The sequence below is a fragment of the Ochotona princeps genome, chromosome 1 (assembly GCF_030435755.1).
Source record: "Ochotona princeps isolate mOchPri1 chromosome 1, mOchPri1.hap1, whole genome shotgun sequence".
Taxonomy (NCBI): Eukaryota; Metazoa; Chordata; class Mammalia; order Lagomorpha; family Ochotonidae; genus Ochotona; species Ochotona princeps.
In genome coordinates this window covers 44,273,663-44,296,448 of record NC_080832.1, presented here as the reverse complement: position 1 = coordinate 44,296,448, position 22,786 = coordinate 44,273,663, and the positions used below count along the sequence as shown (strand labels likewise).

Below are 22,786 nucleotides of genomic sequence, written 5' to 3'. Positions count from 1 at the left end.
TTGTGTAAGTCCCAATGCATAACTTTTCTATTGGTACATGAAACCATGTAGTGAATACATATCACAATAAATTTGTCAAAAGCCAGAGAATACAAAATACCAAGAGTGAATTGTGGGGATTCTGGTAATAACAATGCATCAACTGAGGCTGACTTCAATAAACATATCCTGAAGGGATATTAACATTGAGGCAGACTGTACATGTGCAATGACATGGATATACAGGAAACCTCTAGACTTCCCACTCAGTTTTTTCTTTTTTGTGAACCTAAGCTATTGTAAAAAACAAAGTTTATTTGCTTAAAAAAGTTAATAGAGGCATATCTATTAGGTATAGTCCACTGAAACCCATGCAACTTTAAACTAAAGAACTCATGAAAAAAGTGACTGTGGAGGTAGCATGGATAATCCAGACAAGTAGTAATGATGCTGAGTAATCTTGTAAAAGGCTGGTGTCACTTACAGCAGATCCGATGCATGCTAAGATTATGACTGAAGTAGAACTCTATGAAACAGGGACTAAGACCTGCAGTGAAGGCTCAATTGGATAATCCTCCCCCTTCAAGCCCATGACCCCATATGGGTGTTGGCTCATGTCCTGATTGCTCCACTTCCCATCCAGCTCACTGCTTGTGGCCAGGGAAAGCAGAGGAGGAGGGCCCAATACCCTGTGGGAGATCAGGGGGAGGCTTCTTGGCTCCTGGGTTCAGATCAGCACAGCTCTGGCCATTGTGGCCACCTGGAGAGGGAACCAATAGATGGAAGTTCTATCTCTTTGTCCCTCCTTCTCTCTGCTGCCTTTCCAATAAAGATAAATAAACCTTAAAAAAAAAAAAAAACAGGGACTGCCAATTAGGTGGGCAGCAGCCCACAAACCATGTTATAAGGTGAAAGACACCAAAGGAGTGAGTATGTACTCTTTTTCTCATCTTGACCACCACCATTTTAAAATTCAGATGTTCTTTCAACTTGTGGACTAAGATGGCGTTCTGACTGGTTTTCCCATTTCAAACACCTTCTATTTTAAAAGCAATTTCTAACACTGAGTATAAACAGTGATACTCTGCAGAGTGAAGAGATGCTGTTAATAATTGTATTAGTACAACAGGCATAAAGTGGGGTTGCTCTAAGCAAACTTGAACCCTTTACTTCTAATGACTCTGCTACCACTTGGCCCCCCTTCTTCTATCTTCACTCACATTTTTTATACCTTTCATTTTATTCTTCTTCCACAGAGGGTAACACAATTTTCTAAATATTTCGTTTTCTCTCAATCCTATGAGTCTTTTTACTTGCTATGCATTCTGCTTAAAACACTAACTCCTGGCTGAATTAACTGAGTGCAACAGTACTCAGACCAGATATCCTTTCCTATGGGAATACTGATCTAACATTGGTAAGATAAGTTTTATGTTAGCAGGAGTTCCTAAATGTAATCCCTCTGGCCATCTCCATCAACATACTATTATCTGTGGTTTCCCATGTTATACACTCTACTCACATTCCTCAGAGGTAGAGACAACTTTATCCGTATTTATATTACTAGAGTCTAAATAGTACCTGTATATGGTGAATCTAAATGCCTAGTTAGGAAATGGTTAAACAAACTGTTTTTGATATCGGTCCCTCTTTGTGAACTTTGAGAACAATGGAGGCAGAAACTCCTCACACTTTGTGGCACCAGTTTATAAACACATTAGATGTTTAATGTTTTGTTAAATGGCTCATATGTCAAGCTGGGACTCATTTACTTAATGCTCAACAGAATCAAGGGATCTGGTCAAAGTACAAAACAGATGAAGGGAAAAATAATAGAAATGATATAAATGAAAAGAAATGGAGTAGAAAGAAAGAAATCAAGGAAGAGCTCATTAAAGAAGCTTAATAAGAGCAATTATTATCCAATTGATCTTTTAAAAGGTACACATGCATATGGAAAACAGAGGCCTCTTCTTCCCTCAATACTATTAACAGTAAGAAAAAGAGTGCTTTACATTTTCACAATTTTCTTGAAGGCCTGTTAACCACTAATAGATAATTTGGTACACAGCATTAAGGAGAAACCATTCTTTGGTTCTACCAATTATAGCACTAAACCAACAAGTTTTGGAGTTTATCTACGATAAAGACATTGTGATTTTCTACTCACAAGCCTTCGTGATGTCTACATCTAAAGTTCCCTGGAGTACAGATTAGTCCAAGTTTATAGTGGGCAAATGGAAGTTACTTCTCAAGAATATGATTTTCATCTATAAAACAATGCTTATTTTACAAACTGCTTTTATTCACTCTAGAATACACAGAATATTAAAAGCATAATCTGCTTTCTGTGCAGTGGAGTTAGGATGAACAAATCAAAGACAAGAAAACGTGAATATGCCAAATATTGTATAAAATAAGCAAAGCTGCTCATAAACCTATGGTAAAGAAACATTTTATCATGTTGTTTTTCTTTTTAAAGATCTATCCACTTCTATCAGAAAGTCAGACTTACAGAGTGAAAGAGAGACAAAGACCTTCAATCCACTGGCTCACTCCCCAGTGGCCGCTAAGTCCAGAGCTGAGCCCAACCAAGGCCAGAAGCTAGGACCCTCCTCGCATCTCCCATGCGGGTGCACGGTCCCAAGGCCTCGGGCCATCCTCGACTGCTTTCCCAAGCCACAAGCAGAGAGCTGGATGGGAAGTGTAGCAGCTGGGACATGAAGCAGTGCCCATATGGGATCCCAGTGCATGCAGTTGGACCCCATCCACTAGGCTACCTTGCAGGACTCCATGTTGCTTTTTCACATTTTATCAAACTATCTTTACCAACTGATAAAATCTTTTATTCTAGATTTATCATGCTTATTTAGTATTCAGGGATTTTTCTGGCATTCAATTTCTTTTTAAATCAAAAATTTCAACTCAGTTTTGATTCTCCACTTAAATGCCTTCTAATAGTTTCAGCAACTCTTATCTGCATCTTTCCATATCTAGATCTAGCTTCAGAGATGGACTTGGAGAGCCCTCTACTGGTCCAAGGCTGTGGCAAAACAAAACAAAACAAAACAAAAAAACCACAACATTCTCAGCTATCAGGCATCTACTGCTTTACTTCTTTTGGGTAATTCAGTAATTATATGCTTTAATTATACAGATAAATTGAATAGTTCTACTAAAAACATTGTTCTCAAAGCAAATTACTAGTTACATATTTGAGAACACTATTTCCAAGTAACTGTACCTGATTAAACTCAGTACTGTAGAACACAGTCTTACTATCACAGAAGTCATAGACGAAACTAAGCATTAACAAATTCTTTTGACTTCTCAAGAACTAAAGTGTGAGGAGTACATTGGAATCTGTTAAAATCTTCTGCCTCAGATAAATTTGATAGCTATTTGCTCTTTTGTATTTTTTGTTTGTAATATAACACTGTCATCATTTATAAAAATATTTGAAGACATAACAAAGGGAAATTTCACTTAAAGTGACTTTTTCAGATATAGATATTAAGATTTTAACAAGACCAAGAAAAAACATAAACAAAGAGAAATATACATCATAGAAAAGTGACCTGGTCTAACGATTGATTCCCAGCCTACCCCAAAAAAACTAAGAGTTGGGGCTGGCAACACAGCACATCAGATTAAGCACTGTATCCCATATGGAAACACGGTTCAAGCCTGGACTGCTCAGCTTCTTATCTAGTTCTCTGCTAATGTGCCTGGGAAGCAGTATATAATGGCTTGAGTGCATGGGCACTTGACACCCAGGTGGAATACCTACCTGGACAGAATTCCAAGCACCTGGCTTCAGCCTGCTGCTTCCCAGCCCTGCCTAATGCAGCCATTTGAGGAGAGGGTCAGTGGACCAAATATTTCACTTTGCCTCTCCCTATGACCCACCGCCCTCCACCTGTCATTTGTCTTTCAAAAACTAAAATAATAATTTTCAGGACTTGTGTGCCAGCACAGCAAGCTATTTTCCAACTGTGGCATCAACATACATACATGTGCCAGTTCCTGTCCCATTTGCTCCATTTTCAATCCAGCTCCCTGCTGATGGCCTGGGAAGGCAGCAAAGGATTCCTCAAGGCCTTGGGCCCCAGCATTCACATGAAAGATCCAGTAAAAGCTGCTAGCTCCCAGTTTCAGATCAGCTCAGCTACAGCCACTGCAGCATCTAGAGGATGGAACCGCAGATGGAAAATCTCTCATTCTGTCTCTATCTGTCTGTCTCTGTAACGGATCAAAACAAAACAAAACAAACAAAAAAAACCCCTGGCTTTCTTTTCCTCTGGGAAAAAGGCATATAGGAAAAAAGTTACAAAGTTTATATAGAAAAGCATATAAACCTTAAAAAGAAGTACAGTCCTCACCTCTGTCCTCCTCCCAGCCACACCAGTCTGTCTTGCCCTTTTTCTGCCAGAGCGCCAAGGCCATAGGCCCCCAAGGGAATGCTTCTAGCAGCTGTACCCTACTGTGCCTCACGAACTGACTTGTGGAGGACTACAACACTAGGCTTGCTTTGAAATTCTACTCAGGCGGAGAGGAAGAACAGTGATCACGACCCGCTGGCACCATCCAACCCTAGTCGCCAGGACCCGCCAGGACCTACACCCACTGCAGTCATCAGGACCCGAAGTCATCAGGACCCGAAGTCATCAGGACCTGCTGGCATCCACCCACCCTAGTCGCCAAGTCCCGGCAGGACCTGCACCCATCGCAGTCTCCAGGTCCCATTGGGACCCGCCAGGACCTGCACCGGACGCAGTCGCCAGGAGACGCACCCGCAGCGAGGGTTCCCACCAGAGGAAGAGGCAGACTGCAAGAACCTGAGGTTTGAGTGAGTTGGGTGGGGACAGTGGTGGGTTGGAGGCTCCGGGAGTTGGTCCCCCAGGGGCATGCACAGAGCCTGAACACCCTTATTGCTCATCTCCCTGCCCCTCCCCCCCCAAGATTCCAGCGTCTGGGGACACAGGGCGAGTGCCTTGAAACTGCCAAAACTGTGTCTGGGAGGTGACGCATAGCGGTACTGTGCACTGAGGAGAAAGGCAAAAGGCACACTGAATATTCCCCCGTGCCTTTGCAGTCTGGCACTCAGCTGGGCGGTGCTGTCCCACAGGAACCCGAGCACGCCTCTGGGCTGGGAAGTACCCTGCTAGCGCTGGGGCGGTCGGTTCCCTGCAAGCACTGGGGTGGGCGGGCCTGCGCAGGAGGTGCTTCCAGAGAGCACCTGGAACACCCCACGCCCTATAGTCCCATGCTTGGGAGACGCACCATGAGGGCACTGCAGACCCGCGTGCAGGAGGCGTTCCCAGAGAGCACCTGGAACCTCCACGCCCTGCAGTCCCTGGCACTGGGGACACACCGAGAAAGCACCTAGAATCCTCCGAGCCCTGTGATCCCGCGCACAGGGGGCGCGCACAGAGAGTGCCTTCACTCCCCCACGCCCTGTGGTAGCATACCTGTAGGGGACAAGCTGAGAGTGCGCTTTGAATCCGCTGGCCCCTGGAAGTGGCGCCCTGAGGTCCAGTGTTCTGGAGACGCACCAAAAGTACCTTGAAAATTCCCACACCCTGCTACTCCACGCCTGCAGACTCTGATCTCTACAGGATAGTGCTTGGAGACCCCTCAGCACACTGGTGCCTAGGTCTCTCAAAAAAGAAACACTAACACAATGGGAAGAAATACCAGAAAAGGTAATGATCCAGATGAGAGAGCCAACACCCCACCAATAAAGGATCAAAAGTCAATGTCTATTTCGGAGATGCGAGATGAAGACATAGAAGATCTACCAGACAAGGAATTCAAAAAAATAATGTTAAAATATGTCAGAGACAATGAGAAGAATTGGGAGGACTTCAAGGAATTCAAGAACCACATAGTCACAGAAAAACAACAAATGAAAAGTAAAATCCTTGACTTAGAGCACAAAATTGAGAGCCTAACCAACAGAATAAATACAGCAGAAGAGAGGATCTCTGAAATGGAAGACACGCAAAACGAACATACCCAGCTCATTAAACAGCTGGAAACAAGTCTGAACAAAGCCAATAAGACCATACAAGAAATGAAAGACAACCTCAGAAAATCGAATATTAGGATTATTGGCCTTCCTGAAGGAGCGGAAAAAGAGTCAGGAATGCAAATGGTGCTCGACAAAATTATACAGGAAAACTTCCAAAACACTTGGAACATGAACCCAGCCCAAATCCAGGACGGTCAGAGGACTCCCAGCAGATATGGCCCAAAGAGATCTTCACCCAGACATATGGTGCTCAAGTTCCACTCCAACGAAGACAAAGAAAGAATCCTGAGACAAGTACGAAGCAGAGAAAAGATCACATACAGGGGAAAACCAATCAGGATCACTGCTGACTTCTCTGAAGAGACCTTACAAGCAAGAAGAGAATGGACAAAGATCTTCCAAATCCTGAATCAGAACAACTGTCAACCAAGAATATTGTACCCAGCAAAGATCTCATTCGTATTTGAGAACGAAATCAGATACTTTCATAGCAAAGAGAAACTAGAAGAATATGCCAGCACAAAACCAGCTCTACAAAATCTCCTTAGAAATGCACTAAATCCAGAAAAAAAGGAGGTGAATCATAACCAAAGATGGCAAACAGGAAGGTCTCCCCACTTAAGTCCACACAAGGAAGGGCAATTACACAGATATCAACACCCACAAAAACAAGTATGGCAGGGCAAACTCACAACCTCTCAATTTTAACTCTTAACACAAATGGCCTGAACTCACCAATCAAAAGTCATAGATTAACAGAATGGATTATCAAACAGCACCCAACTATCTGTTGCCTACAAGAGACACATCTAACCAGAAGAGATTCGAAGAAGCTGAAAGTGAAAGGTTGTAAACAGATATTTCATGCCAATGGACGAGAAAAAAAGGCTGGGGTAGCTGTCTTAATTTCAGATGATGTGGACTTCAATCTGACACACATCAAAAAGGACAGGGAAGGACATTATATATTGGTGAAGGGACTGATCCATCAGGAAGTAATTACCATTATGAACATATATGCACCAAATTCAGATGCACTTAGCTACGTGAAGGAATTACTCACGGACTTAAGGGGAGACATAGATATGCACACAATAATAGTGGGTGATCTTAACACCCCGCTAACAACAACAGACAGATCAACAAAACAAAAACTCAACAAAGAAACAACAGAGCTCATACAAACAATAGAACAACTGGACATGATAGATGTTTATAGAATTTTTCATCCTAAGGCCACAGATTGTACATTTTTTTCAGCAGTACATGGCACCTTCTCAAGGATAGACCACATGATAGGACACAAAGCAAACCTAAATAACTTCAAAAAGATAGGAATCATACCATGTACCCTCTCAGACCACCACGGAATGAAACTGGAAATCAGCAATTCAAAATGCCCCAGGAAATACAGAAACTCTTGGAGGCTAAACAACATGCTATTAAACGAACAATGGATCAGAGAAGAAATTAAAGATGAGATCAAAAAATTTATGGAAACCAATGAAAACTCTGACACAACATTCCAAAACTTATGGGACACTGCCAAAGCAGTGCTGAGGGGTAAATTCATCGCAATGGGAGCCCATGTCAAGGCCCAAGAGAGGCGCCAAATAAAGGAACTAAACACACACCTCCAGGAATTGGAAAAACAGCAGCAGAAGAGCCCCACACACAATAGGAAACAAGAAATAATCAAAACAAGGGAGGAAATTAATTAGATAGAAACAAAAAAAACTATACACAAAATCAATGAATCAAAAAGCTGGTTTTTTGAAAAGATAAACAAGATAGACACCCCACTGGCCCGACTGACAAAGAAAAAACAAGAGAAGGCAAGAATTAACAGCATCAAAGATGAAAAAGGCAACATAACAACAGACACTGCAACCATTAAGAACAAAATCAGAAATTACTACAAAGCACTGTACTCCAACAAATCAGAAGATCACCAAGAAATGGAAAAGTTTTTAGACTTATGCAACTTGCCAAAACTTAGCCCAGAGGCAACAAACGACCTGAACAAACCCATAACTGAAGCAGAGATTGAATCAGTGATTAAAGATCTCCCAGCAAAAAAAAACCCAGGCCCAGACGGCTTCACTGCAGAATTCTACAAAACATTCCGAACAGAACTGACCCCAATCCTCTACAAACTCTTCAAAACAATAGAAAAAGAAGCAACTCTTCCAAACTCATTCTATGAAGCCAACATCACCTTAATCCCAAAACCAGACAGAGACCCAACTGAGAAGGAAAACTACAGACCTATTTCTCTGATGAACATCGACGCTAAGATTCTCAACAAAACCTAGCCAACAGAATTCAAAAACACATCATCCGACAGATCATTCATCCAGATCAAGTAGGATTCATCCCTGGAATGCAGGGATGGTTCAACATCCAGAAATCCATCAATGTGATACACCACATCCAAACATTGCAAAACAAGAACCACATGATAGTATCAATAGATGCAGAAAAAGCTTTCGACAAAATCCAACGCCACTTCCTACTAAAAACCCTAACCAAGGTAGGAATAGATGGAAAAATCCACAACATAATTAAAGCCATATATGAAAAACCCAACACCAGCATCATACTGAATGGAGAAAAACTGGAACCCTTCCCACTGAGATCTGGAACAAGACAAGGATGTCCGCTTTCTCCGCTGCTGTTCAACATAGTCCTAGAGGTACTCGCTGAGGCCATAAGACAAGAAAAAGAAATCAGAGGAATCCAAATGGGAAACGAAGAAGTCAAGCTTTCACTATATGCAGATGACATGATTCTCTACATAGAAGAGCCAAGAGACTCAATACAGAGACTGCTAGATCTTATACGAGAGTTTGGTAGAGTGGCAGGGTACAAAATTAATGAACAAAAATCAACAGCCATAGTGTATGCGAGCTGCCCCAAGATGGAAAAAGATTTAACCAGCAAGATACCATTCAAAATAACAGAGAAAAGTATGAAATATCTGGGAAATAAACCTAACCAAAAATGTAGGAGACCTATTTGAAGAAAACTACAAACTGCTTAAAAAAGAAATTGAACAAGACCTCGAAAGATGGAGTAACATCCCATGCTCCTGGATAGGTAAAATCAATATCATTAAAATGTCTATACTCCCAAAAGCAATATATACATTCAACGCAATCCCAATCAAACTGCCCAAAACATTCTTCACAGATCTGGAAACAATGATCCAGAGGTTCATCTGGAAACACAAAAAACCACGGATAGCTAGAACCATCCTGAAAAACAGGAAGTTAGCAGGGGGAATCACAGTCCCAGACCTCTGGACATACTATAGGGCAGTGGTTATCAAAACAGCCTGGTACTGGCACAAAGATAGAGAGGAAGATCAATGGAGCAGAATAGAAACACCAGATGGGAACCCACACAAATACAGCCAAATAATCTTTGACAAAAAGACAAACGACAATCCAGGCAAATGGGAAGGTCTGTTCAATAAAGGCTGTTGGGACAACTGGTTAATAGCCTGCAGAAACAAAAAGATAGATCCACATCTCTCACCATACACTAAGATCAGATCGAAATGGATAACAGATCTAAACCTACATCCAGAAACCTTCAAACTTTTGGAAGAAAATGTTGGAAACACACTGCAACACTTACGGGTAGGCCCTCACTTCCTAAAAAAGACTCCAAAAGCAGTAGAAATCGAGACCAAAATAAACAATTGGGACCTCATCAAACTAAGAAGCTTCTGTACAGCTAGAGAAACAATCAACAAAGTACAAAGGCAACCCACAGAATGGGAGAAGATCTTCGCACACGACATAGGTGATAGAGGGCTAATCTCCAGAATATACAAAGAGCTACAAAACAACCAAAATGTCAAAACAAACAAGCCACTCAAGAAATGGGCACGGGAAATGGGCAAACACTTCAAAAAGGAACAAACCCAAATGGCAAATAAACATATGAAAAAATGCTCAAATTCCCTGGCAATAAGGGAAATCCAAATTAAAACATCAATGAGGTACCACCTAACGCCAGTAAGACTGGCCCACATGAATAAAAGCACCAACAACACTTGTTAGCGAGGTTGTGGGGAAAAGGGAACCCTACTCCACTGCTGGTGGGGCTGCAGGCTGGTACAGCCTCTATGGAAATCAGTATGGAGAATATTCAAACAACTCAAATTCAACATACCATATGATCCGGCAATAGCACTCCTAGGAATATATCCAGAACACTTGTTTTGTGAGAAACCAACATGCACTCCTATGTTCATAGCAGCACAATCAGTAATTGCAAAAACATGGAAGCAGCCAAAATGCCCATCAGCAGAGGATTGGATAAGAAAGCTATGGTTCATCTACTCCATGGAATACTACTCAGCTATTAAAAAAAACAAAATGCAGTTCTTTGTGGCCAAATGGGCCAAACTGGAAACCATAATGCTAAGGGAAATGAGCCAATCCCAAAAGGTTAAATACCACATGTTTGCCTTAATTTAAGATGACACGATGTTATGTATAACATGTTATGTTAGGTTTGTTATATGTTGTGTATAAACTAAAATTGAAATGTAAGTGAGGTGGTCACAGAAGCTGGCTAGGAACTCGCATTTACTTTTAACATATTGGTTACTCATTACTATGTCAATTAATTCCATAATGATGCAAATTTTTGCTGATGGTATGTTGGAGCTTTCAATTGACTGGGATGATTCTCTGCTGGCTCTGTCTTCAGACCAGAAAGGGTATACCTAAGAAGCCGTTGAACTTGACTGGACAATAAGATGCTGGACTCTATGTTTGGTATATGCTTGCAATGGGGGAATCTCAACTGAACTTGAGCTGTGGTTATGCAACAAGGTGGAGGAATCCACCATGGTGGGAGGGTTTGGGGAGGGGTGGGGAGAACCCAAGTACCTATGAAACTGTGTCACATAATACAATGTAATTAATGAATTAAAAATAATAAATAATTAAAAACAAAAAGAAGTACAGTGATTACGAAATGCAGGTCCTACATGTAAATTTTGTTAAAAGCGTCATGGAGTGCAATATTTTTACCAGCAAAACCAATTTCACCCACTGTCTATTGCTACGCTCAACAGATGCTTTGCCCATACGGAGCACAAATTAATTTAGAAGGAATGGTAGTGTTTTCCTGTGTGGTGTCTCCCTAAGTTTGGACATCCATGAAGGCAGGATATATACTTCATTTTTGAAACTTCACAATTTAGCACATATGTTGAAGAACTGCTCTATTGAATGGGTTCCTTTGCAAAGACGAAAACTACTCAGAATTAGAGAGACTTTCTGTTAAAAATTAATTGCATAAGGAAAATGAATGATATAAACAGAAAACATAACAAACATGGGAAATAGGGCCTGGTGCGGTGGCCTAGCAGCTAAAGCCATGTGGGCACCGGTTCGTATCCCAGTGGCCCCACTTCCCACCATGCTTCTGGCCTGAGAAAGCAGTTGAGGACGGCCCAAAGCATTCGAACCCTTCACCCACATGAGAGACCCAGAAGAGAATCCAGGTTCCTGGCTTGGGATTGGCTCAGTTCCGGCCATTGTGGCCACTTGGGCAATGAATCATCAGAAAGAAGATCTTCCTCTCTGTCTCTCCTCCTATCTGTGTATCTGCCTTGCCAATAAAAAACAAATAAATCTTAAAAAAAATCTTGCTTGATTGAATTTGAACCGTAATACTGCATCAAGGTGGAGGAATCCACCAGGGGGGAGAGGAGGGGGAGGGGTGGGGGATTCCCAGAGCCTATGAAACTGTCACATAATGCAAAATAATTAATAAAAAAAACTTTTTTAAAATCTTGGGAAATATATGTTCCAAACAAATTACAAAGAACTAATTTTACATACATAAATTTTAAATTATAAACACAAACTTGAGAATCAAAATGGTTGAATAGCATAAGGACACAGTTAAACAGATGAAGAGTCATTAGCGAGGTTGAAGCAGAGAGAAAAGATTCCAGGAAACAGAAGACAGACTGATGAGAGAGAGGCACCTGAAGACTGACAGAGCAGCGGTAGACAACGGAGTGGTATTGCAGTGATCAGCTACTCCAGTGGTAGTTAGCAAGTGGTGATCTGAGCTCTACCAGTGGCCAGAGCTCCACTAGCAACCAGGTGGGAAAGGGAGTTCAACAGGAGTTCAGTACATAAACCCAGGCAAAGAACTGCCTGTCCTGCTGATTTCTGTGATCTGACCAGGAGCAGAAAGTGCAGCACCACAAGCAGGTGGTGCAAGAGCAGGGTGGATTATATAGCCCAGACTCCACCACTGCCACGTCGTGGTGCCATTCTGTCTATTGAGGTAAAGGCTGTGGGACAGGGAGGACAACAGGAACCTGTGCATGCACTAGACAGGGAACAAACTCATCTCCGGCTCAGTGCTTTGCACTGCTCATGCAGGGAAAATAGTAGCAACATGACATTCTACAGGCTCCTCAAAATAGGTCCGGGTAGCCCCCAGAACTGTAGATCCAGAACTCCAACAGTGCCACATCAGGCACCATTTTGTGGCAAAGGTTTTGAGACTACAGGGACAACACTGAGCTGTGCATGCAATGAGCTGGGAGTGAACTCACTGAGTTCAGTGTGTTGCACAGGTCCACAGGGTCCCACCCAAAACAAGCCTTGGTGGCCTTCAGATCTAATAGCTAGCAGGCTCCAGCAAGATCAGCACTACCAACATTCCAGTTATTTAGGACACCTCGTGTCTCCTGAGAACTATTCTAAATGAAAGTGGAAGAAAGGTTGTACGGACAACAGTGCAGCCTCAGCACGAGATCACAGGAAGCAGAGATGAGCCACGAGCTGGGGCTTCAGAGACCATGGTGAAAGAACAATACAAGAGCCCAAGTCTGAAACTCGCTAGAGTGAGTGGCACAAGACTACAAAATGAAGAAATGGGTACAAACCACAATAAGTAAAATTGAACTGCAGACCAGTGAGTGACACAGCTTAGAAACCTGCCCTAAGGAGAAGAGCCTGCTAACCAGAAGTACAGTGACCAAGAGGAGAAAAACAGAAGAGAATGGAATGACATATCCCAGATTCTAAAACCAAAAAAGAAAAAAAAAATGAAACTATTGTCCCAGGATAACATATACAGCAAAGCTTTCCTTTTTCCACAGTAAAAAAAAAAAAAAAAAAAAAAAAACCTCATGGAATATGTCTCTTCCAGACCTGCCCTACAAATAATACAAGATGTTCTCTTGATAGAGAAAAGGAATAGCACCCACGAAAGCCCAAGGCAAGTGTGAAGAACATCCCAGTAAAATGACAGCAGAAGACTAAATCAAACAATGAATAACCCAGTGCTAAATCACAAGACCAAATTACCACCTATTCACACTAACCCTTTATGTAAATGATTAAACTCATCAACCAACTGTTATAGATCAATGGACTGAATCAAAGAACAAAATCCATCTAACTGTCAACAGGAGACACATCTCACCAAAAAAGATCAGCAGAAACTATATCTCAGATTTCTTCAGTGTTTTGGTTTTTACTTTCATGTCTTCATACCAGTTTTTTCTTGTCTCAGATTAAATTCTTTACTGACTCATAGGTCATACAGTAACACCATTTTCTTCAGGAAGGTCCTGATTTTTTTTTTCATTTCTTCAGCTACATTCATCATTCAGCAGCATGTTATTTAAATTCACAGTGCTGTAAATTTCTATTTTTCTTCCTATTGTTGATTTTGTTTTTTGGCTTTTCATTTAAGTGGGTATATACTAACTTGGTAGTAGAGACTATCACATCCAGATGTGAGGACACAATGCATTTCTACTTCCAGATCAAAGTGGACTCCCAATGAAACTGTTAACTATACCTTGACAATAGGATGCTAGACTCTGTTACTGTCCATGCCAGCAATGTCAAGATACATTTACATAGCAGAATGATGAACTTATGACTATTTATGAAGAACTATACTGTTGCAATAATACAGGTAAAATCAGTAGGGGGCGGAGGAGAGGACTTGAAGCTGGGGTAAGGCAAATCCCAGAGTCTATGGAATTGTATAAAAATAATTTTAAGAAAATGAAAAAAAACTTAATAAAAAATATTAAGACATTTAAAGAACAAAATTAACATATATTAAATATAAAAAAGGAATCTCAATATCACTCTCAAGAAATCAGGCCCTTCCTCAAAATCTGTGAAAATTTAGGTTTATTTCAGTGCAAAAATACTGTTTTCATAATATGTGAAAAATGCACACTATAAAAAATACTATACATGGATTTCAAAATTTGTATGAAGCAAAATAAACACATTTTAATCACCTGACATGAATTCTTGGAAGTACCCTCATATGAATTAATAAAACCATGGAGATAACTTCTTTTTGCCATTTTTATAAACCTACTAAAAGGGAAAAACTCATAAAGTTGATAATACAGTAACACAGCTGGGAGTGGACAGGTGGAGTAGAAGTTACAAACTTCTCTCCTGAACAGCAATGTGGTAATATCCATAAATACCATACATATAACACCTGGAATTTCTGGGAATTTCACTTACAAAAATACTTAAATCCAAGCAAAATAATATTTATTAAAGTTAATTCTTCAGAGCATTATTAATATTAGCAAAGAATTCAAATTTTAATGAAGAAGCAGGCTGACTAAAGTTCTACAAAATAAAAAATTATTGAAACATAAAAAGAAAGGGATATACCCATTTAATGACATACACATAACCAATTGAAAATGTTCTCATCTTCCAAGTATATTAACTTAAAACTTGCAAATAGCTACTAAATCCTCTGTAGTCTTACCTTCAATGAAGCCACGTAAGAATCATCACAATTCACATAATGTCCTAACATGGCATGCTGTGCCCGTAATTCATTATCCCTGATCCTCTCGTGTAGGTGGGTAATTTGTTGCTTCTGTCTGCAAAACATAAATGGATGTTACATTATAAACAATATGCTTTTCTAGGAGACAGCTAAAGTAGAACTTTCAGTATTCCAAAAATTCACACAACAGTATCTTATACAACTATAAAATCATTTTAGGGAAATTATTAGGGGAAGTTACAGGAACATGAAACGTGTGGAACTACAGGTAAGAGTTTATTCTGTAGAGTACTTCTGGCAATTAATACAATGCAGTCTTTTTTTTCTTATATATATATTTTTTATTATATTTTTGACAATTTTTATGGTAAAAAGGTTCAGGGGCTATAGGGAAGTGGATAAGACTATTATGTCCATATTGTTTCCTTCTTGTATCTGAGGTAAAGGGGGATATTGAGGGAGAAGTCCCACCCAGTTTCCCACCCAACCCAAGTCCCGGATGTGGGGCATGCTCTGAGATACTTGCTCAAGTGGTTTTAATAGTTCACCAGTTATGAATCGCTGCCAGTCTCACCACTCCAAGCACGATGAGGTCGTTGAAGAATCCACTGATTGACACAGTCCATCATAGAGTCTTCACTTGCCCAGTATTTCGCTGCCAACATTTAGCTGAGGTGGTTGATTGACTTGTTCTGTCTTCTGTCTTTTGATGGTTAGGGTTTTGAGTCCAGCAGTTCGATTGGGGAGATCCCCAAAGAAACTCTGAGGTATTCCCAGACCACATTCTTGTATGTATTAGCAAGCACAGGGCCTGGCACAATCCATCACCACGATCAGCTGGTGGTTGCAATTGCTGGCTCGGTTCTGTTTTCAGTCCCGACTTCCACTGGAAGCAGAGGGTGTTGCAGTCCAGCCTGGTTCTGCCCAGCACATACTCGGACCTCACATCAACCAGTGGGAGCTGCAGCCTAGTCGGAGCGACCCACAATAACCCCCACCAGGCCCGCTCCCTACCCTGGTTTGCCAGTATGTGTAGCAGACTAGTCCAGCCTGTCCCACATCCCATTCAATGCAGTCTTTCGTAGAATCGTCTCTTAAGTTTCTAACAAGTCATGCTTTGTTTTCTTTTTGTTATCTAACATAATAAATTTTTCTTCCTTAATGTAATATGTCATTACCTTAAACCTCATTAGTTCTATTCATCCAAATTCTAACATTCTATACCAATTGAAGCATTTAAGAATCTCATTGCCAACAAGAAAAGGTATTTTATAAAGATCAATAACTGGTGAACTATCAAAACCACTTGAGCAAGAACCTCGGAGCATGGCCTACATACGGGACCTGGGGAGGGTGGGAAACTGGGTGGGCCTTCTCCCTTCATACCCCCCTTTAAACATGAAGGAAACAATATGAAAAAAAAAGATCAAGTAGCCCAATAGCTATTGTAAACATGCATTACCTCTGTAATATCCCAGTTCTATTGTCTTAGATATTACATATTATTATATTCGAAACATAAGTTGCAGTTGAAACAAACATCTCCAATGGTGGAAACACAACAGACTTGCATTTTGGGGTAGCTCTGACATTTCGTTCACCAACATAATCTCAAGCTGCAACCAGAGACACAACTTCAAATCTTTTTCTTCAGGGCTTAATTTAAGCAAGTTATTTAATTTAGTAAATTTGCAACCTTATATATTTTAAACTGTTACATGTCAGGTATGATGCTAAGAGTTCTACCATCTTCAAAAACTAATACCAAGTCTCATAATAACATCGTTAAGAACAAACAAACAAACAAACAAAAAACCTTGGCTCTACTAGCTAATCTTTCAGCTCCAAGCATGGCATCCCATAGGGGCATCCCATGGCACCCACAGTGTCTTAGCTGCTTCATTTCCATCCATCTCCCTGCTTAAGGCCTGGGGCAGTAGCAGAGGATGGCCCAAAGCCTTGGGATTCTGCACTCACACACGTGGGAGATGTGGAAGAAGCTCCTGGCTCCTGGCTTTGGATCAACTTCTCCAGCTGTGGTAGGAAGCTCTTTCTCTTTGTCTGTAAATCTGCCTTTCCAATAAAAGTAAATATATCTTAAAAGAAGAAGAAATAACACTGACATAGCTAAACAAATAGCTTGCTGTTATCTGAAATTGCTAGCAAAGTTAATTTTTCTAACTAGCAAGATTATATTTTGGACTGCATTTCAGAACTTGTTCCACTCACTTTCATCTTTTTAAAAGTCACTATTCTTTGAGAAAATTCAGAGAGAAATATAAAAAGCAAAATGAGCAGTCTAAAAAGTTGTTTTCCAGGCAATTAAGAACAGTAATCTTTGCAAGACGGGCAACAAATGAGGTGAGCCCTCAGCTGCCCGAGCGTACTGTTAGGAGTTATCAAGCTGCAGCTCAGGAGAACAGTCTCTCTGAAGAAAAAAAGCTGGGCATCTGTAGACACTAAGGTGTAACAGTTCACACTGCCAAGTCACCCTGAGCAGTCAGGTACACACTAATTAATGCATATACGAGGGGGCTGATTTGCATATACTTAATAAACTAATTACTGCATATATGAGGTTTGGGGGAAAGGGGACAACCAAAGAGTTTAGAAGGAACAGTGTGTATGGTTCACTTGGGGTCTAGAGAACTACTTGTTCCCGATCACCACTATGTACAGCTTCATGATTCATCAGACAGTGGTTATTGTCAACTGGGCAAAAACTGCTGCATAGAACAAAGTTCAGGAATACAATAATATGTAATATCTAAAACTAGTTAAAACTCATATGACATCAAATTAAAAATTACTGAAAATACAAAGCAAAAACAAAATTCATAAGAAAAACCAATTAACTGAAAGAGAGCTGACACAGATTGTACAAGTAATAGACAAGTACACTAAGTCAGTCATACGTGTATCCATATGTCCAAGAAGTTAGAAGAAAGAGTGGTCATAGCAACTTGAGACACAGAAGACAAACAATAGGGGCCCGGCGGCGTGGCCTAGCGGCTAAAGTCCTTGCCTTGAAAGCCCCGGGATCCCATATGGGGCACCAGTTCTAATCCCGGCAGCTCCACTTCCCATCCAGCTCCCTGCTTGTGGCCTGGGAAAAGCAGGAGAGGACGGCCCAAAGCTTTGGGACCCTGCACCCGTGTGGGAGACCCGGAAGAGGTTCCAGGTTCCCGGCATCGGATTGGCGAGCACCGGCCATTGCGGCTCACTTGGGGAGTGAAACATCGGATGGAAGATCTTCCTCTCTGTCTCTCCCCCTCTCTGTATATCCGGCTTTCCAATAATAATAAATCTTTAAAAAAAAAAAAGACAAACAACAAACTGAATGGGATTGAGAGCAGATTAAGACAATGCAGAAAAGAGAAGTGAAACTGAACACACCGTTATGGAAACCAATAAAAAAATACTCATAGGAAAGGATAAGTAAATGACAAATAAAACATCAATGAGCTGTGGGACTGTCATCAGTAGACAAATAAATGTATAATGAGAGTTCCCAAAGAGGAGGTATAAAAGAGATAGAAACATGCAGAAAAAAAAAGTGTAGCTAATGTGTTTGAGCTTTTCAGAATCAGGAAGTCCTGGGAACCCCAAACACAAGTAACATAAAGGTACACTGTAATTAATAAATTAACTCAGAGTATACTGTGTTAAAATCAGAAAAGCAGTCAGAAGGGCAAAAAAGATCAAGTCAATTTAGAGACAAAGGTAAAGAAGACCTTACATTTCTAATTCAAATTACAATGCAAGTGAAAAGACTGAATCTAGGATTTTCTAATTAATGAATATTAAAACACAAAACAAAAACCCATTTGCCATTTTCTAACGTTAGCTTGGGGAAAGAATCATTTAATCCTGATCATTGTCAATATAGCTAATCTGCTACCTAAAGCAGGAAACAGAAAATTCCAATAATGAGTCGCACTAAAGTTGTACAGGGAGATCTTAGAAATTAGTTAAGCAAACCAGGGAAACCCCAGTTCTTAAAAGGACTGGAGCTGGAAAGGGGCAGACACATAGTTTTAACACAATTTTGAGATTCGAGACTTCTGCTTTTCATTCTTAAAAGCAAGGCTACAGATACACTCAGACAGCTTCCATCTGCTGGTTCACTGCCCAAATGTTCACACAACTGAGACGAGGCTAGGCTCCATCTGGGTTCCCACGTGGGTGGCTGGAGCCATTATCTGCTGCCTCTCAGGATGCACATTAGGGCAGGAAGCTGGAACAGGAGCAAAGCAGGGAATAAAACCTAGGTACTCTGATGTGGGATGCCAGTATCTTAACCACTGACCCAAAGACCCACCTGAGAAGGAAGCACAGTTCTTAAAGTCCAAGAAGAGGATGCAAAAGTATTTATTTCATTAAGCTCTATTTCCATACAACTGAAATATTTAGTGATTTTTCAAAAAGACTCACCGATCAATTACAATTTCTTTTTGCCTTAAAAGTCCTTCTTTTATCTTCAGTACTGATTCCCACTTACTGAAATCTTGGTAGTCAGAAGGTGAGTAACTTTGATGAGATGATCCAGTCAAAACCTGCACAAACATAATTAATGTTATTAATATATTAAACATGTCTGTCGGGAAAACATATGCTATCTAATAGTTTCTCAATGATTAAAAAATGGAGTCAACAAACTTTCTTTTTTAAATATTGGTGTCAACAGTTCAATTGTGTTTTCTCAAAAAGACATGCTGAAATTCTAACAATTAGTCCCTCGGAAAGCTGACATCATTTGGAAACGGGGCCTTTGCACATGTAAGCAAAGTAAAATGAGGTGTGTTCTATTGCAAAGTGAAAAGAGAGCTTTGGACCTTATACAGAGGGAAAACAATGTGACAGGTTATAGGGGGACCATCACAGAAGGATGAAAGCAGAGAGCAAAGTGATGTATGTAAATGCCAAGGCATAACGTACACTGCCCACAATACAGCGAAAGCTAAGGAAGAGGCCTAGGACAAATTCTTCTTCATAGCACTCAGAGGAACTGACTGCTGATGTTTTGATGGCCAGCTTGTACAACTGTGAGGCAACATGTTTGTGGTGACAAAGATGGTGGAACTTTCATTATGCATAAATTTTTCATAGTTTTTCCATGAATTTTTAATATAAACTTTATTTTTAATGATGATTACATAGTTGATAAGAGTGGAAAAGGTCTAGGATTAGGAGAAAGTAGATGAGACCATTGCTTCCAAATTTTCTTTTTCTTCTCCCTGTGTCTTGAGGGAAGGGGAGAGATAGGTGGAGAAGCTGCACCCAGACTCCTAACCACACCTCAGTATCCCAGCATGGGGAATGGCCATCCACTCCATGTCACCCCCGACATGGAGCATGTTCCGAGGTTTACTTATGCGGCATGATTCTGACATGCTGTCAAGCTCGCTGATCCAAGGATGAGAAAATCTTTCCAAGATCCACTGGCTGACATAGTTCACCTTAGAGTCTCCATTCGCCCAGAAATTTACTATCACTACATTGCTAGGGTAGTTGACCAATTTGTTCTGTCTTCCTTCCTCTGCACTGTACCAGGTGTCCTCTGCAGGCCCAATGGACTGCCATCTCCTCCATGTGCATCTGGGTATTCTCCATCCAAACCACTGAGGAGGCTCAATTCTGACACATGCACTACACAGACCACAGATCCCATGATCTTCCCCATGGTTGGAGTTCTGAGTCTAGCAGTTCAGGTGGGGGGAATCCCCACAGAAACTTCATCTGATGTGATCCCAGATATGACTCGTGTGTGGCCAGTATGGGGTCCAGCTTAGTCCATCGCAAACATTAACCTATGCACACACTCTAAACCCAGACACAGATATCTTAACTGCAATGTATGCATTGGGCCAAAATGTCTGGCCTGGACTTTGTATGTATTTTAAATGCTTATTTACTCATTTTTAGTAACTCTACAGGCAGAATGACAGTTACAGAGAGAAGCAGAGCAAGTTTAATCCACTGGTTTAATTCCCCAATGCCTGCAACAGCTAGGGCTGGGAAAGGTTGAAGACAGGAGCGAGATACTTCATCCAGGTGTAACAACTGGGTGGCAGGGACTCATGTACTTGAGAGCCATCACCTGCTCTCTCTGAGGTGCAATAATGACCATATTTAAAGCAACAATTTACTACAGGGCAAATATAACGACTGAATTTAAAATATCACTATCACTTAGCATCACTGAAATTAACACACTTTTAATTTAAAAAAAGGGGGGGAGCTGCATACATGAAAACTAAAACAGCAATATTCATGAAAAGAAAGAGTGCTGCTATCTGCTGGTTCCCTCCCCAAGCACTCACAATAGTGCAAGCAGCCTGAGACCCAGGAACACACTGCACGATTCACGTATGGGTAGCAGGAACCCAGCTACTCAGCATCACGCCAACTCCAAGATCTTAAGCTTGTTAGGTAAGGTATTTTAAGATATCTTAAGATAACTAGAACATATACCCAAAGACTGCAGATGCAAGAAAATAAGAATATAAACAGAAATTAATAGATTAAAAGAGAAAAACAGTGAAAATAACATAAATAACATGAAAAACTAGTTGAGAAGATGAAATAAACTGGCAAATTTTTAGATTGAGGGAAAAAATGAAAATGAAACTCACCAGTATCAAGGACAAAATAGAAGGTATTACTTACAGGGTATCAGATTAATTAAAAGGGCAATAATGGAATTATTTGGAACAATTCGGCACACATAAATTCAACAACTAGTTATAAAATAGAGAAACTTCTCAAAAAAACATAAACCACAAAATTCTGAAAACTCACCCAGTATAAAGATGAGTAATCCTATAAATTATTAGAATCAAATTTATTTGAAATAAAACTTTTTAAAAAAACAAATCTCCAGGCCCAAAAGTTTTCACTGTAGAATTTTATCCAATGTTTAAGCACAACTTCAGAAAAGTGGACATTTTTCATTTCATTTTATGAGACCAGCCCCACTTTCATCAATGGACAGATCAATAAGACAAATTGTCAAAAATGAAAGATTAGAGCTAATGTATACTACAGACCAAGTAGATATCTATGGAACACTGCATCCCATAGCTGCAGAATACAATTCTTTTCATCACTGCTTAGAACTTTCTCTATGATAGATCATCCACCAGGCCGTAAAGCAATTTTCAATAAATTCAATAAAACTGAAATTGCTCCATGTATCTTTTCTGGCCACAAAGCAATGAAGCTGGAAAAAAATAACTTTAAGAAACTGTAGAAAACATACAAAGACATGGAGACTGAATTACATCCTCCGGAATGAACAATGTGTCAAAGAAGAAATCAAAAGGCAACTCAAAAAATTCCTGGAAAGGAATGAAGAGAACATCAGTACATTTCAAAACTTACGAAATATAGCAAGAATAGTATTAAGAGGAAAGTTTACAGCAATTACTACCTACATCAGGAAATTGGAAAAGCATCAAATAAAGAAACAATACATGTCAAGGACTGCGGAAAAACCAGAAGAAGACAAACCAAAAATTAGTAGGAAGAAAAACAACAATTAAAATTAGAGGGGAAATAAAATCGAAACAAGAAATGATACAAAAGATCAGTGAAATGAAGAGCTGGTTTTTGGAAAAAAATAAATAAATGAGATTGATACACCATTGGCTCAACTAACCAAAAAAAAGAGAGGAAACCCAAATTAAATACATCAGAAATTAAAAAGGAGATATTGCAACAAATACCACAGAAATAAAAAGAATAATCGGGAATCCCTACAAAAGCTATATGCCAACATTGGAAAATCCAGAAGAAATGGAAAGATACCTGGGCATACGTGGCCTACCAAGATTGAATCTGGAAGACACAGAAATCTAAATAAACCAACAATGAAGACAGAGATCAAATCAGTAATAAAGACTCTCCCAACAAAGGAAAGCTAGACCATATGACTTCCCTGCT

At 40.3% G+C, this 22,786-nt stretch overlaps 1 protein-coding gene across 3 annotated transcripts in view; it reads right to left on the bottom strand.

Moving 5' to 3' along the window:
- The window catches only part of CEP85L (centrosomal protein 85 like), a 162,849-nt gene that overhangs the window by 45,964 nt on the left and 94,099 nt on the right, over nt 1-22,786 (bottom strand). For all 3 annotated transcript variants that reach the window (XM_058680892.1, XM_012930472.2, XM_058680830.1), the window contains exons 4-5: nt 19,277-19,398; nt 14,819-14,936 (exon numbers count right to left, since the gene is read on the bottom strand). In XM_058680892.1, the coding sequence (XP_058536875.1) occupies nt 14,819-14,936; nt 19,277-19,398 (240 nt within the window). The remainder of the gene's footprint in view (nt 1-14,818; nt 14,937-19,276; nt 19,399-22,786) is intronic.